The following is a 15,902-nucleotide window of genomic DNA, read 5'->3' as shown; positions in this document are numbered from 1 at the left end:
CAGGAGATGTGGTTTTGAGTTCAGGTTCTCTAGTCACTAGCCATATAGTCACATCGCCCCAGGGGACTAGTCACCTGGTCTTCCTTATCATTGTAATATAGTGAAAGGACACTGGATTGGAGGTCTACAAGTCTGATTTGAATCCCAGCTCTGCCCCCTACTTTGTGTGTCGCTGTGGATGAGTCACCTCTCTGAATTTTGGTCTCTTTACCTGTAAGTGGGATTAAACAAAACCAACTTTATATACTTCATAGTCAAATCAAGCCAACAGGCATTAATTGAGTGCTTACTAAGTGCCAAGCATCTTGCTAAACACTGAGAACACAACTACAAGCAAAAAGAAAGATAGTTCTTGCCCACAAGGGGCTTACATTCTAAAGGAGAAGACAGTGCATAAAAGAGCTGAAAAGAAGGGGTGGATTTTATTTTGTTTTGTTTTTTGGCCGGGTCAGGGAAATTAAGGCACTGGGAATCAGGCTGAAGACATTCAAGAGTCGAAAATGCAGTTTGGAGAGAAGTGAAGACATGCTGGCCTGGGCCTCACCTTAAAATGGAGTTTCAAGGAAGAAACAGCTAATCAGAGAGAAAGGCCAAAAAGGGTGGAGGGTACTTGTGTGTGAGAAGTGAGGGGTGAAGAGGTTTCTGGGACATATAGAGAAAGTTTAAAAGAGTCAGGAGTGCAGCTTGGAGAGGATGAAGACAATAATAATTACCTCACGGGTTTATTGTGAGAATTCATTGTGATAATGTATATGAAAATTATTTTTAAAAATTTTAGAGGTTTCATAGTCTTCCCCAGAATTGTTTTGTATATCCTTAGGGCATAGTCAGTAAGAGTTGCGCAGGTTTCTTCAGACATAATCTGTTGCTGGATCAGAATAGGAAAGACTCTTGGTCCTGCTCCTCTCACCCTCTTGCAGAGGAGGAAGCAAAAGTAAAATCTCTCATCCAGGGTCAATTTAGATCTACACTGGTATCTGTAAAGGCAGCAGAGCATGCTGAGATGGCAGGCAGGGCTGGGCTTCTTCTCAGGGCAGAAGAGGGGCTGAGATTGTATGGTTTAAATAGTGCCAAGGAGGAGAAGGAAGGAGAAAGACCCTTTTGCACTTCCTTTCACATCCCTGATCTTTGAAGTTTTTTCTCCTTCACAGTAAATTACGTCATCCCTATTTGCTGCAGCTGATGGCAGTGTGTTTGTCTCAGGATCTAGAAAAAACTCGTCTGGTGTATGAGCGGATTAACATTGGCTCCTTGTACAGCATCCTACATGAAAGGGTAAAGAACTTTGTTTTCTGATTTCTTTCTTTTTTTCCCCCCCAGCTCCAGTCTCTTCTCCTTTGCCTACTCCCTTCCAAAAAAAAAAATGAATTTCCATTTATGCATGTTTGGAAAGGCACCACTTACTAGGCCTTTGGGTAGGTGTGTATTATGTTATTGGTAATGATAGCATTTATATGGCATTTTAAGGTTTACAAAGCACTTTGCAAAAGTCTCATTTTTCTCCTCACAACAGGTAGGTGATATTATTGTTCCATTTTATGGAAAAAGAAACTGAGGCAGATAGCAGTTAAATGACTGAGGCTGCATTTGAACTCAGGCCTTCCTGACTTTAGGTGCTGCACTCTACTCATGGTAACATCTGGCTTCTGCATGCATAAAGCAAGAGACAGAGCAGATACAGACCATATCTATCCAGGTCAATCTCAGTCTTTGTCACACACAGCATAGTGCTAAGCTGACCCCTCATGCCCTTTTAGACTCCATTTTGGCTGAGTACAGTTTGGAAGACAATGAAGTCTCCTTTCATTTTCATTGTGTGTGTTAGTCTAGCTCTAGATCACAAGGTACAGAAACACGAGTCCAGACTCCCTCAGTGTAATCACTTAGTGTATTTGATATCATACCTTGTCAGACCTTAGATGAAGGATCCCAAGGATCCAGTTTCACCAACACCTCAAATTCTCAGCTGTCTTCCTGGTCTTTTAAGAGCAAAGTAGCTCAGCTTGTCAGAAAACCAGCCCTACCCAGAACAACAGGCCAGGACCAGGTTGCTGCCAGGGCATGCCATGTTGGACACAGGGGACATGGAGGAGGAAGTGAAGCTTGTGCTCAGAAAGGAGGTAGTAAGATGCTTCAACAACCTCCACTCACTTCTGTAACTTTTCAGCCCTGCTGGAACCCACTCTTCCATCAACCAGGTGAAGGTGTCTTTTGATTGACCTTAGAGCAAAGTTGCTACCCTTACCTCAAGGAAACTTTCTTTGTATGTTCTTGGCTGTGGCTATCACTGAGCAGATTTAAAGGTTATCTTTGCTTTTCTTCCCCTTCCCAGCTTTTCTTTGGTCCCTTGGCCCTCTTTCAGCTTCTTTCCCACCTCTGCTTGCCCAGGAGGTCTGATGTATTATGGTCTGGTTCAGGAGAGCTCTCTGTCTTCTGGATTCCTATTTTACTTTACTCCCTAAAGATGGCTGGCTCTGTTCCACCCCAAACCTTTGCTTATGCTTTTCCCTCTGTGTAGAATCCCAGCCTCTTCCTTCCCTACAGCTCCAGCTGTTGTAAATCTTTTTATCCTTCAAGGTCCATCACCATGCCACCTGATCTGGGAAGCCTGCCTTGATACTGCCAGCTGGAAGCACTTCCTCTGTCTTTAAACTCGTATAGAACTTTGGCCTTTTCTTATGATACTCACCTTACCATACATTCACTTGTAGGGTGATGTACTAGAGTGTGGGTTTTATCTCTCCTACTTGATTATCAGTTCTTTGATCCTCTCTTTTACTTCTCTGTAGCTACCCAGCTGCTCTGTAGCTGATCTCTTTGTCACTCCCTCTATAGTGCCTAACACAGTCCCCTGGGTAGTGGTGGGTGTTTAATGAATCCCTGTTAATGCTGTTAATGAAGATGATTCCCCCTACTGCCCATTGTGCCTAGGCAATAACCTGTGCTTTTAACCCCCTCTGACCTTCCAATTTTATCTGTATCTAATACTCTGAGGACTCATCTGGGATAGGGGAAAGTGGGAGGTATTGAGTAACTTTATAAGATAAAATGATTAATCTTCCTTTGTATGCTGGCTAATGTATTAACAAGTCCAGATAGCATAGTGCCCCGTACCAACTAGAATGCGCACGTGCGCACACGCCCAGAGGACCTGTAAGAATTTTTATTTTAAGAATGATATTTCAGGTACCTTGATAGATTGGTAGAGACAAGTCTTAGGGGTAGATGGGTCTTTCAGGGCCCCTCAATTCCCAGTAGGTACATAGGAGCCTCCCCCTCTATCAATAGACTTGACTGACTGTATCTGGAGTACATTAAGAACAGTTTGTGATCCTTCAGTGAATTCTGAAGCACTCACTAGTTTATAATTAATTATGTCCTGCTTTGTGCCATCTCTTGTGTTTGTTTCTGTTTTAAAACTTTTTTTTAAGACTTGTATTTGTCAAAGATGATAGTGAGAGAGAGCCGCTGCCCTCACTCATGTTAGGCCTCCTTTAGATTCCAGAATGTGGTGCTCAGTTCTACTGACTCAGGGACTTGATTTTATCCACCCACGCAGAGGGAATCAGGTTCTCTAGGGGACTGAATCACAGTAGCCAAACTTCTAAGAGGGAGGTTGCTAAATCAGAATGCCAGTTTTTAAATTTACAAGACAGCAGAACTCTTCTAGGCTCACCAGTGCATGCCAATCTTTGTAGCAAACGTAGGAATGGCTAAACTAGATAGATGGCTGACTAATGAGCAGGTCATAGTCAAGTGAGTTTAAGGGATGCCATCTTCAAGTGATAATAGTTCGAGATGCCCTTCTTCACTCTAGAGAGATGCCTAGGATTCTTTTTTCAAAAATTTAGCATTAAGAGGCAGCTGGGTGGCACAGTGGGTAGAGCACTGGCCCTGAAGTCAGGAGGACCTGAGTTCAAATCCAGCCACAGACCAAACACTTGACACTTACTAGCTGTGTGACCGTGGGCAAGTCACTTAACCCCAATTGCCTTAAAAAAAAATTTAGCATTTTGTTTTTCCCCAATTACATATAAAAACAATTTTCAACATTAATTTTAAAAATTGAGTTCCAAATTTTTCTGCCTCCCTCCTGGATACATTTCTAGGTCAGTTGTTTTTCTAATGAGATATTTCACATTGTCTTCTATTTTTTCATTCTTTTGGTTTTGTTTTATTGTTTCTTGATGTCTTATAGAGTCATTAGCTTCCACTTGTTCAATTCTAATTTTAAGGAATTATTTTCTTCAGTAAGGTTTTGTACTTTCTTTTCCGTTTGCCCAATTCTATTTTTTAATGAGTTCTTCTCTTCAGTTAGTTTTTGTGCCTCTTTTTCCATTTGGTCAATTCTGCTTTTTAAGGGGTTTTTCTATTCATTGGGTTTTTGTACCTCTTTTACCATTTGGCCTGTTCTGTGTTTTAAGGTGTTATTTTCTTCAGTATTTTTTTGTATCTCCTTTACCAAGCTGTTGACTCTTTTTTCATGATTTTCTTGCATCATTCCCATCTCTCTTCCCAATTTTTTTCTACCTCTCTTAACTTGATTTTTAAAATTCTTTTTGGGCTCTTTCATAGCCAAAGATCAATTCATATTTTTCTTGGAAGCTTTGGATGTAGGAGTTTTGAATTTGTTGTCTTCTTCTGAGTGTGTGTTTTGCTTTTCCTTGTAACTTTTTACAGTCAGAATTTTTTTTCTGTTGTTTGCTCATGTTTCCAGCCTATTTCTTGACTTTTAACTCTGCTAAAGTAGGGCTCTGCTTCCAGGGAGGAGGGCTCACTGTCACAAGCTTCAGGGGTTTTATGCAGCTATTTTTATTTTTTATTTTATTTTATTTATGTTTTTGGCTAGGCAGTGGGGTTAAGTGACTTGCCCAGGGTCACACAGCTAGTAAGTATTAAGTCGGGTCCTCCTGACTCCAGCGCTGGTGCTCTATCCACTGTGCCACCCAGCTGCCCTATATGCAGCTGTTTTTAAAGATACTTCTAGGAACCTGTTAAGTTTGCAGTTCTTCCAAGGTAGTATGATCTAAGGAGAGGTGTTTACTCCTCTCCTGGCCTGTGCTCTGGTCTGTGAGTGACCACAAGCACTCTTTTCTGCCCTGGAACTGTGACAAGGGTCCCTGCTCCAATGTAGCTACAAGCTCTGGTGTGCTAGTGCTCCTCCTTCCCCTGGGACTGCCACCCAGCAGTACAACTGAAATCCAGGTATGGGCAAAGCAACAGAGTTCCTGCTGCCAGTGCCAGCAAAGAGACCCCTGTAAGCTCCTTCTGACCAGTTGCTCGACCCCCTTACCATCTGTGGGCTGAGAGTTCCAGAAGCGGCCACTGCCACTGCTGATTGAGTCACTCCCAAGGCCTGCTTCTGCTTTGCTGGAGCCCACTCTGCACTGGTGAGGCCTGCACTGGATTGTACTCCATTCTCATCCTGCTACAATAGACTTTTTCTGCCAACCTTTAACTTGTCTTGGGCTGGAAAATTGTTTTACCCCATCCTTTTGTGGGTTCTGCTGTTCCAGAATTTGTTTTGGGGCATTATTTTAAAGGTCTTTGGAGGGATTGTGGAGAGAGCTTAGGAGAGTCCCTGCCTTTTCTCTGCCATCTTGGTTCCACCCTCCATTCCTAGGATTCTTGATCTTGCTTGTCAGGACATCCTCTTCCCTGGGCAGTTATCACTGATCTACAAAAGCTCTCAGCTTCAAAGAGAGGTTCCACTTTGGTCATGAAGGCTGTGAAGGTTGGGTAGAACTGTGATCTCACTAATAGGGGCACTCTGCCACCAGTAAGAGAAATCTGTTATAATAGCATTTGTTCGGTTGCTCAGTTGTGTCAGTACCCTGGACCATAGCACTCTAATACGGTCTATGGAGTTTTCCTGGCAAATACTGGAGTGGTTTGCCATTTTCTTCTCCAGTGGATTAAAGCAAACAGAGGTTAAGTGATTTGCCCAGGGTCACACAGCTAGTATCGTATCTAAGGCCAGATTTGAATTCAGATCTGTCTGACTCCAGGCCCAGCCCTATAAGATCCACTGAGCCATGTAGCTGCCCATATACTAGGGGGCATATAATATAATGCCCCTATAAAATATAATAGCATTACCTCCTTTCAAATACAGTTTAGTGAATTGGAGCTTATTTTATGTTAGTTACATTTGTTATTTCAGGCTTCTAGGGAACAAAAAGGAGAAATCTAGGTAGCTTGGAATGAACTAGGCTCCTGAAGGGACCCTGACATTTCTATAGGGGCATACCTGGAGATAGTTTCGTAGATTTTATTATTATTTTAGATTTTATTTATTATTATATTTTATATTTATATTATTATTATATTTTATTTATTTTTAAATTTAGTTTTTATTATATTATTTATTATTATTATAGATTTTAAAAGGAACCTTAGAGGCCATCTAATCCTACCCATTCCCCTGTTTTATGGATGAGGAAACTGAGGCCCAGTTTGAGTGACTTACCTAAGGGCACAAAAGTAACAGATCCCAGGTTTGAATCTAGGTCCTCTGATTCCAGATCTAGGACTCCTTCCTCTCTACCCTTTTACCTCAAACATCCTGTCCTCATCAACAACCTTTTTATACATCATCTCTTGAAGTTGGTTATTTTGCAGCTGGCTAATGTCATCCATTTGTACTGATCTCCATTAGCTCTAATTTCAGAGGGTGATTTTTTTTTTTTGGTGAGGCAATTGGGGTTAAGTGATTTGCCCAGAGTCATGCTGCTAGTGAGTGGGGTTAAGTGATTTGCCCAGAGTTACGCTGCTAGTGAGTGTTATTTGTCTGAGGCCGGATTTGAACTCAGGTCCTCCTGACTCCAGGGCTGGTGCTCTATCTGTGTCATCTAAGTACCCCTGAGGGTGACTTTTTTTCCCCCCAAAATTTGCTAACTGCTGCTTTAAATTGTTATTCACTAAGAAGTTTGGATGAATTTTATATCCTTTCTTAAAAGTATCTGTTGTGGCAGCTAGGTGGCACAGTGGATGGAGCACTGGCCCTGGAGTCAGGAGGACCTGAGTTCAAATGTGGCCTCAGACCAGGCACTTGACACTTATTAGCTGTGTGACCCTAGGCAAATCACTTTACCCCATTGTCTTGCCAAAAAAAAAAAAGGGAAAAAAAAGTATCTGTTGATGGGATCCCATCATGCCATCCTGCTTCTCAGAAACAAATGTGCCGTCTTTAATAACCAGATTGTGATGAGTTTTTTTTTACAACTATTCTATTTGGTTACTTCCAGCGTTCCCAATTTCCTGTGCTGCACATGGAGATGATTGTGCATTTACTCCTCCAAATTAATGATGCGCTAAGATATTTGCACTCCAGAGGATTCGTGCACCGATCCCTTAGTTCCTATGCCATCCATATCGTGTCAGCAGGTGAAGCAAGACTAACCAACTTGGAATACATGATAGAAAGGTATAGAAAACCAGTGTTGTTACTTTAAAAGGGGCTTTCTTTCAGGTCATTTCAGAATGCTTTTTTTTTCTTTGAAGGTTTAGTTTGTACACTGAACCATTTTCCATTATTAACAGGGTAATCAATGTGTTTATATAGAACTTAGTAGTGCAGAGCCATCTTGTCCCTCCTCCTACCCTAATATGGTGTGCATTCGAATACCCCTTCCCTAATCTGCCCTCCCTTCTATCTCCCCCCCTTCTCTTATCCTTCTGTTTACCTCTTTATTGTTATTAAGTACACCACCATCCTCCCATTCCCTCAGGCTCCTTACCTACTAGTCCTCTTCTCCTTCTCTCAGCAACACCTCTCAAATCCTTGCCCTTCTCTCCTCTGAAACCCTTGGGGCAAGGGCAGGGCCTCACCAACAGTTTCTGGACTACTTCTGTAGTCTTCTGGTTGGCCCCTGGTCCATCTTCCACCCAGCTATCTGAGTAATCTCCTCAAAGGACAGGTCAAACTATTCAATAAATTTCTGCCTCCCCCCATGGCCTCTAGGGCAAAATATCAAGTCCTCAGTTTGGCTTTTAAAGCCTTTCATGACCTGGGCAACTTCCTAGCCCTTACACAGCTCCTAGTGCTGTGTTCCAGTGACTGGGGCCTCTACCTCCAGGCATCTTCCCTGACCGAGCTTCATTCTAGGAATGCTTTCTGGGCCTTTTCCTTCAAGTCTCAGCTGAAACCCCACCTTCTGCTTCTCTTGAGAAGTGCTGCCCAGGCCTTCTTAAGCTGAGGGCCACTGCTCTCAGATGACCCTAGGGCTGCCCTAAATTCACCGGGTTGGCCATTGGCTCCCCCTGGAGCTCATCTTTTGTCCCGGTCAAGCCTAAACTGAGGCTTGTTGGCCGGACTAGAGACTGAGCAGTGAGCCCCGAAGCCACCTGGCCCGGCCTTGAGTTTGAGAATGGGCAAACTGCCCACCTCGGCATCATTCCATCATCCTAGATGTCTATCATTCCACTTGTGCCCCATTCGGGTTTCAGCCCCTCGGTTGACTGATTGGTTCCCACCCTGATTGGGCCTCTCCCTCACTGCTCCATTGGATCTCTGACTGAAAGTTACAATCTTGGCCTTCATCAGCATTCCTGTTTGTGGCTCCCACCAGACTAAAATGTTTTTCTCATTAGAAATACATATTTATAAAAACACAATAAAAATATAAGAAAAACAAAATATATATAAATTTTTTTTCGGAGGGAGTATGTTTTCTTTTTGGAAAGCCACCCCGGTGCACCAGTCGCGGTCACAGCCGGACTGTTTTCTCTCAACCTTGCGTGGGAGAAGGGGGGGGGGAGCTAGATTCGGATCAGCCGCCCGAACGTGATTGGCTGGCCGGAAGCGGTATGCTAATTAGCACTCCTGAGGCTTTCGGAGTTCTGGATGCTTCCGGCTGGGGGAATGAGCTGTGTAGGGGCTTGTGCCTTTGCGTGCTTGTTCGGAAAGATGCGGCGCGTCGGTTTGGGGTGGGAGTCGAAGGCTAAGGAAAAGTAGCCGTGAGCGAACAGTGTGCGGGGTTGGCTGTGGTGGGCGCGTCGGGAAACACTTAGGATTGGTTATTTAGAACCTCGCTTTATGGCAAGTTGTTGGAGAGTTGTGGTTGAAAGTTTAGTGCGGTGGCAACCACAGGGAGGAACTGTGGTGTTCTGTGAGCGTGAAGCTGGTTTGTATTTGCAAGTCTGCTTGTGAGCAGTTTTTACTTATTATCGGTAATCGTCCTTTTTTTATTCTTTTGGGTTGAGTAAGAGAATGCAGGCTGAGTGGCTGCTTTGTGTCATGGTAGTTTAAATAGAAAAAGGCGAACGGATATGTAGGAGTTGCGTTTTTTGTTTTGCTGGGTAGCATATTTTCGTTGGAAAGTTTAGGGATTTAACAAGTTCAATGAAGATGTGTAGGACATAAATGATAAGTGGAATGAACTTGCATAGGAAGAAAGCAGATAATTTCAAGGTAGTGTGAGGTTGGTCAGATAAGCCTTCATGTAGACATGTAAGCTGCATGTTAAAGGAAAAGGACTCTGAGAAGTTCTGGAAGTAGAGAAGTGCATGATTATTCCAATCTTGGGAACTAAGTGAAAAGATAGGAAATGAGAAATGAACTGAGGTCGCTGGACTGTGATCTCCTGAAGGGCAGGGGCTGTGTTTTGCCTCTTTTTATATCCTTAGTGCTTAGTAGGCATTTAGCAGATGCTTATTTCCTGTTTCTAAAAACAGAAGTCCAGTGTGGTTGGATTAAAGAGTGGAGTAAGGAAGGTCCAATGAAAGGCAGTTGGGGCCTGGTTTTATAAAGGGCTTTAAAAGTTAGAATTTATGTTTTATTCCAGAGGCAACAGTAAGCTACTGTACTTGATTGAAGAGGAAAGTGATGCATTCAAATCTGCACTTTAGAAAAACTATTTTGGCAGCAATAGATAAAGTAGACTAGAACTTTAAGAGACTTGAGGCATGGAGACCACTATTTGCCACCTATTTCTAAATCTAGGTGAGAGATGATGAAGGCCTGAACTAAGGTATAAGCTGCGTGAGGGGAGAGAAGGGGTTAGATGCCAGAGGTGTGGCATACATTCGGAGAGAATACCAGGACACTGAAGAAAGAGGGGCAGTACACACCAGTATGGTTATTAATAAGTTTTATTTGGGTTAATTGAGGGACCTTACACTCACAAGTGACCAGTTCTGGGCAGCAGCAGGACAAAGTAAAATGGATCTCCACACCTGCCTTCAGGTCAGTTACAATGTAGAAGCAGAACAAAGAAGTCATAATGCTATGGATGACCTGTGGTTATGTGCAAATTTTCCCATGAAATGATTGGATCTTCTTTTGCTGTTTACATTTACAAAAGGTAGTTTACATTCTCTGTGGAGTCATAGGTCGTGTTCCCAGGAACCCTACAAGGTGTCAGAAAAGTAGAAACAGTAAGGTTTGGTAATTGATTGGATTTGTGGGGTGAGGGAGAATGAGGAGTTGAGGATAATACAGAGATGACAAACCTGAGACACTGGAAGGATGGTGGTACTGAAATTGGACCTTTTGGGAAAGAGGAGGATTTAGAGGGAAAGATAAGTTCAGTATCAAACACGTTAACTCTAAGATGTTCCTAGTACATCCAGTTTGAAATGCCAATAGGCAATTGGTGATCCAAGCTTGGGGGCTGGATAAGTACATTTAAAAATTATCTTCAGAGAGATGATAGTTAAACCCAAAGAATCTGTTGGGATTACTGAGAGAATGCAGAGGAGAGAAGAGGACCCAGGATAGCAGTACCCACAGAAATGGGGTGTGAGATGCAATGATGAGCCAACAAAGGAAACTGAGAAGGAGTAGTAAGTAGAAAGGTGAATTTGGAGACAATACTGTCAGAAAAACCCAGACAGGAAAAAGTATCTGGAAGGAGAAGGCAGTTATCCCTGTCAAATGCAAAAAATAGGTCCATGCATTTCTAGCTTAGAGAGAGTGAGCTGACATAGTTCTTCCAAACCCTGGGGCATCTTTCTAATGCAAGACAACATGAGGTAACATTTGTAGGAATCTTGAACAAGGCAAAGGTCACAATATGATAAAATACAGTTTGGGATTAATATTCTCTTCATCTTTTTTTTTTTAAAGGCAATTGGGGTTAAGTGACTTGCCCAAGGTCACACAGCTAGTAAGTGTCAGGTGTTTGGTCTGAGGCCAAATTTGAACTCAGGTCCTCCTGACTTCAGGGCCAGTGCTCTATCCACTGCGCCACCTAGCTGCCCCTTTCTTCATCTTTGAAAACAAAAATCACTTCATTTTCTAGAAATACTCAATTCCTTCATTAACTATTGCCAAAATACTCCAGTTATTCTGGAGTAAACAAAGGGACCCTGTGGTCAATATCCTAATCCCTTCAGAATCAGGAGTGAAGGCACTGCCTTTAGATGGGTTACAGTTCTCCACTTTTGGGGACAGGAAAAGCAATTCTCTTAACCAGACAAGAGGTGTTTCTTATTCTGAGTTTGATTACTTAATCCAGTTTTTGCTAATTATCTACCTTAAATCCATTTGGAGAAATTTTTGCTTTTGTTCTGTTACACACTTTCTAAGAGAAAGGAGTTAGGCCTAAAGCAAGGCAGAAAGATCTGGAAAGAATTGTAGACTGGAGAAACATTTGTTTCTAAATACTTTCAGATAAACTAAAAAAAAGTTTTTTTAATATACTTCCACATCCAACAGGACTTTGTAGAAAACATGAGATTTGAACTGGATAAAGTGAATAAAGGCTGTGTGATTCAGAGTAGACTACTTTTTCTTCTTCTTCTTCTTCTTTTTTTTTGATTAGGCAGTGGGGTTAAGTGACTTGCCCAGGGTCACACAGCTATTTAGTGTTATGTGTCTGAGGCTGGATTTGGCTCAGGTCCTTCTGAATCCAGGGCCAGTGCTGTATCCACTGAGCCACCTAGCTGCCCCCAGAGTAGACTTCTGACTCCTATAAGTGTGTGTATGTGTGTGTGTGTGTGTGTGTGTGTGTGTGTGTGTGTGTGTGTGTGTGTGTGTGAGAGAGAGAGAGAGAGAGAGAGAGAGGGAGGGAGAGAGATAGAAAAAGACAGAGGGAGAGGGAAGGTGGAAGAGAGAGAGAAATAATTGGGGGAGGCAGGGCTGTCATGATGGATAATTATTTCAGACATGAAGTGTTTTCTGTGCTTCTGTGCTCTAGTCACGATGGAGGTGCCCACAAGGACCTGACTCGTGTTCCCATCCCAGCTTTACTATATAGTTGGTCTGCTCCAGAGGTAATCTTGCAGAAGGCTGCTACTGTCAAATCAGACATCTACAGCTTTTGTATCATCATACAAGAAATATTAACAGGTAAATCAAGGGGAAACTAACAGATTGTTAGATACAAATCATCGAGGGTCGTCCTGTTTTCCTTCAGATTTGTTAAAAACAGATTCTGAAAAAAGTTCGTATCAAAAAAAGGAAAATGATTTAATTTTTGAAAAATAAATGTTTGTCTTGTGAATATGCAAGTTCACCCATAAAATTTTATCTTTCCCTGGTAAATGAAGAAAGTCCATCTACCTACCTATCAATGGTCATTTTTTATTTTTTAAAAATGAATTAATTTGGATGCATTTTATCTTTATACAGCAGATATTTCTTAACCAACATACCCAAATAATTGCACCAACTACCTCAAATACATTCTCCAAAAATATTTAAGCAAATGGGACTGATGTTATGTATTACTTTTCACTTTTGTAATTTACCAGGAGTTAACAGGAAAGTAGGATGTATGATTAGGGTAGCTACTGATAGTTGAATTAACCCAAGTTTTGTTGCCTTTTCCTCTTGTTTTTATTTTTACATTGTTTTAGTCATTGTTCCTTTTTTTCTTTTGGTTCTGTTTTGCACACACACACACACACACACACACACACACACACACACACACACACACACACACACACACACACACCCACCCTTGTTTTTGCTCAGCAAGCATTTCTGTTTTTAACCAGTAATAATACAACTGCAATTGAGCTTGCAAGTAAAGCAAACACTTGCTGACCCCAATTTCCCTATGAAGAATTATTTGACTCAGGACAGTCAGGAATGAAAAATGAATGAAAATTTAACCAATGAGAAATTGTGTTTAAGACCAGAATCAAATGACAGTTGTTCAAAATCTTAGATTAAATTCATCTTAATTCCTATAACTCATTTTCCTGTTACATTAAAATACGCGTTCAGTTTTCTATAAGGCACAGGCTTGGATTAATAAGGTAGAAAATTCTTGTCTGCATCATTTTGCACGAGTCCACTCACGATTTTTCTGAATTTTTTATAGGTTCCTTTCTTTCCATGCATCTCTTACCCCTCTCCCAGGCATTTTGTTCTCATGGCTGTAGTTCATAGAATCATGGAGAGATAGAATGTTAGAGCTAGAGGGGATCTTCAAGACTTTCTAGGTCCACCCTCTCATTCTAATTTTTACATTATACTTGATTTTTATTGTTATAAACAACAAATACTAAGAAACAAAGAAAAATATAGAGCAAGTTTCCAAATAAAACTCTAAAATGTAAAGCTTTTAAAAATTTTAATTAAGGAAAAAAATACTAAAACAAATGTTAATAAAATAAAAACAAACAATATATTTATCCTATGTCTAATTCTAAAACTAGTCACATACTTTTAGAAATCTGTTATCTTTGTTTTTGTTTTAAATCAGTGTGTATACTTTTCTTATTCTACTGATCTGGCTTTTCATCAGTTTATATAAATCTTTCTACATTTCTTTGTATTTTTTCTTTTCTTTTTTTTGGTAGCACCAAAATATTCCATTACATGAATATGCCATAATTTATTCAACTATTTCCTTTGTTATTGAACAAATAGGTTGCTCACTCTGTATACCAAGACTATCCCCAGCACCTGTCATGGTCTCTGATACATAGAAGGCACTGAATAAATGTTGCTGGAATTGAATACTTTTGGACAGATAGGTGTCTTTCTTCCTTTCTTGATATCTTTAGGGTAAACCTTCAGTAATTAGATCAAAGGATAAGATCAGTTTTTTACTTTTATTGTTTATTGTGTGCCTTATTGCTAAAGGTCTTTCTAAGAAGTTTCCATCAGACTGGTTTCACAAACAATGTGAGAGTCTATCTACTTCCCAACAGCACAACCAATATTGAATTTTGTTTTATTTTATGTTTTTGCCAATTTAAGGGTCAAAAGGTATTATCTTAACGTTATTTTGATTTGCATTTTTCTGAGTATTAGAGAATTTGAAAAGCATTTCATATCAACAGGTGAAGGGATTGATGTCTAAAGAGGTGATATCAGCTGCCTAAGATTACACAACTTCGTTTTATTGATTTGTCTATGGTTAATTCTCTTGTACAATGTTTTTCTTCCAGATACCCTACCCTGGAATGGTCTAGAAGGCTCAGTTATTAAGGAAGCTATAATTTTGGGGAATCATTTAGAAACAGATGCCAGACTTCCAAAAACTTACTATGATATTGTTAAGACAGGCATACAGGTCAAACAAAAAGACCGGATTATGAACCTTCAAGATATTCGATATATTCTAAAGAATGACTTACAGGTAACACACTCTGATGTAGATAGAAATCTTTGAGATATTGTTTGTTTCTTCAAATAACAGTGTTCACATTATCCTTATCTAAAATTCATTCTACTTAAAAATATTAACAGGGCCCTATTTGTTATATGTTATATCTTAGAATTATGGAATCTCAGAGTAGGAGGACACTTTGTAATACAAACCATACTCCAACAGGAAGTTCCCCTAAAATACCCCAACAAGTAGTTGTCATGCATGCCCTTGAAGCTCTCCCATGATAAGGGTTGTCCTTAACATTTATGTGATGGCTGATATGTTCTTGAAAATATGTCTCTGTAACAGGATTTAATTGAGGCCCAGAGAACCCATCCAGTTGAAAACACAAATGTTCAAAAATATAAAAAGCATCATGATATAAATATTTACTTTGGCATGACATCAGAAAATAAGAGAGAGGCCCTTGATTTGGAAGTCCGGGAGCTGAAGGAAACAGGTAAGGAATGAACTTACATAGACTGAATGTGACCAGTACTAGTAAGTGTCTGCTTGAGGAGAATTAATCTCAGATTGTGAGCTCCTTAAAGATAGAAACTTTCTTTTGCCTTTCTTTGTATCCCCAGTGCTTAGCATAGTGCCTGACAGAGAATAGGTGCTTAATAAATGTTTACTGACTGACTGATGAAAGAGTCATAATTTGGAAAATGACTTATGAGATGAAAGTTAAGATCCTAATATCTCCATTAAACTTTTTGGACAAACTCAGTGCAAATAATGAATTCTGTGAAGTTGCATGTTTTTAAATTTGTATTATTCAATTATAATTATATAAAATATTCATCCTAGCCCAATGGAAATATGCAGTGTAGAGTGAACTGAAAACATTAAATGAGGCACCCAGGAGACATCCATTTTAGTTCCTGACCTAACTTGGAAGAAGTCATTTGATTTCTCCTAGCCCTTTTCCTCCAGTCTGTGTTATTTGGCTCTATGAATGTTTTACCTGTTAGGAGGTGGGTAACATGTTTAAGTGATGACTAATCCTCTGGAATAATATTGATCATAATACTGATCAGAGTTCCTTAGTATTTTGGAGTTACTTGTCTTTACAATATTATTATTGTATAAATTGTCCTCCTGGTTTTGTTCACTTTGCTCTGTATTAGTTCAAACGCATCTTTCCAGGTTTCTGTGAAACCTTCCCTGTCATCATTTTGTACAGCACAGTAGTATTCTATCACCTTTGTACACCATAACAACTAGTTCAGCTATTCCTCAATTAATGGGCACCCTCCCAGTTTCTAATTGTTTCCCACCACAAAAAGAGCTATACATACAAATATCTTTATATGTCCTTAGTTAGAGTTTATTTTGCCTAGGACTAAT

At 40.5% G+C, this 15,902-nt stretch overlaps 2 protein-coding genes and 1 pseudogene across 7 annotated transcripts in view; 2 read left to right on the top strand and 1 right to left on the bottom strand.

Moving 5' to 3' along the window:
• The window catches only part of TEX14 (testis expressed 14, intercellular bridge forming factor), a 137,040-nt gene that overhangs the window by 60,859 nt on the left and 60,279 nt on the right, over window positions 1-15,902 (top strand). For all 6 annotated transcript variants that reach the window (XM_020991862.1, XM_020991869.1, XM_020991865.1 and 3 more), the window contains exons 9-13: window positions 1,152-1,275; window positions 7,248-7,426; window positions 12,141-12,292; window positions 14,350-14,540; window positions 14,862-15,012. In XM_020991862.1, coding sequence (XP_020847521.1) covers window positions 1,152-1,275; window positions 7,248-7,426; window positions 12,141-12,292; window positions 14,350-14,540; window positions 14,862-15,012 — 797 coding nt within the window. The remainder of the gene's footprint in view (window positions 1-1,151; window positions 1,276-7,247; window positions 7,427-12,140; window positions 12,293-14,349; window positions 14,541-14,861; window positions 15,013-15,902) is intronic.
• Window positions 9,025-9,227, top strand: LOC144458155 (small nucleolar RNA U3; annotated as a pseudogene).
• SUMF2 (sulfatase modifying factor 2) overlaps window positions 10,110-15,902 on the bottom strand; it is an 83,920-nt gene continuing 78,127 nt past the window's right edge. The window contains exon 9 of the mRNA XM_020991873.2: window positions 10,110-10,350. Coding sequence (XP_020847532.1) covers window positions 10,296-10,350 — 55 coding nt within the window. The 3' untranslated portion in view covers window positions 10,110-10,295. The remainder of the gene's footprint in view (window positions 10,351-15,902) is intronic.

The sequence above is a fragment of the Phascolarctos cinereus genome, unplaced genomic scaffold (genome assembly GCF_003287225.1).
Source record: "Phascolarctos cinereus isolate Bilbo 61053 unplaced genomic scaffold, phaCin_HiC Scaffold_5;HRSCAF=322, whole genome shotgun sequence".
Taxonomy (NCBI): Eukaryota; Metazoa; Chordata; class Mammalia; order Diprotodontia; family Phascolarctidae; genus Phascolarctos; species Phascolarctos cinereus.
The sequence above is the reverse complement of the archived record's forward strand: the minus strand, read 5'-3'. Positions and strand labels throughout refer to the sequence as shown.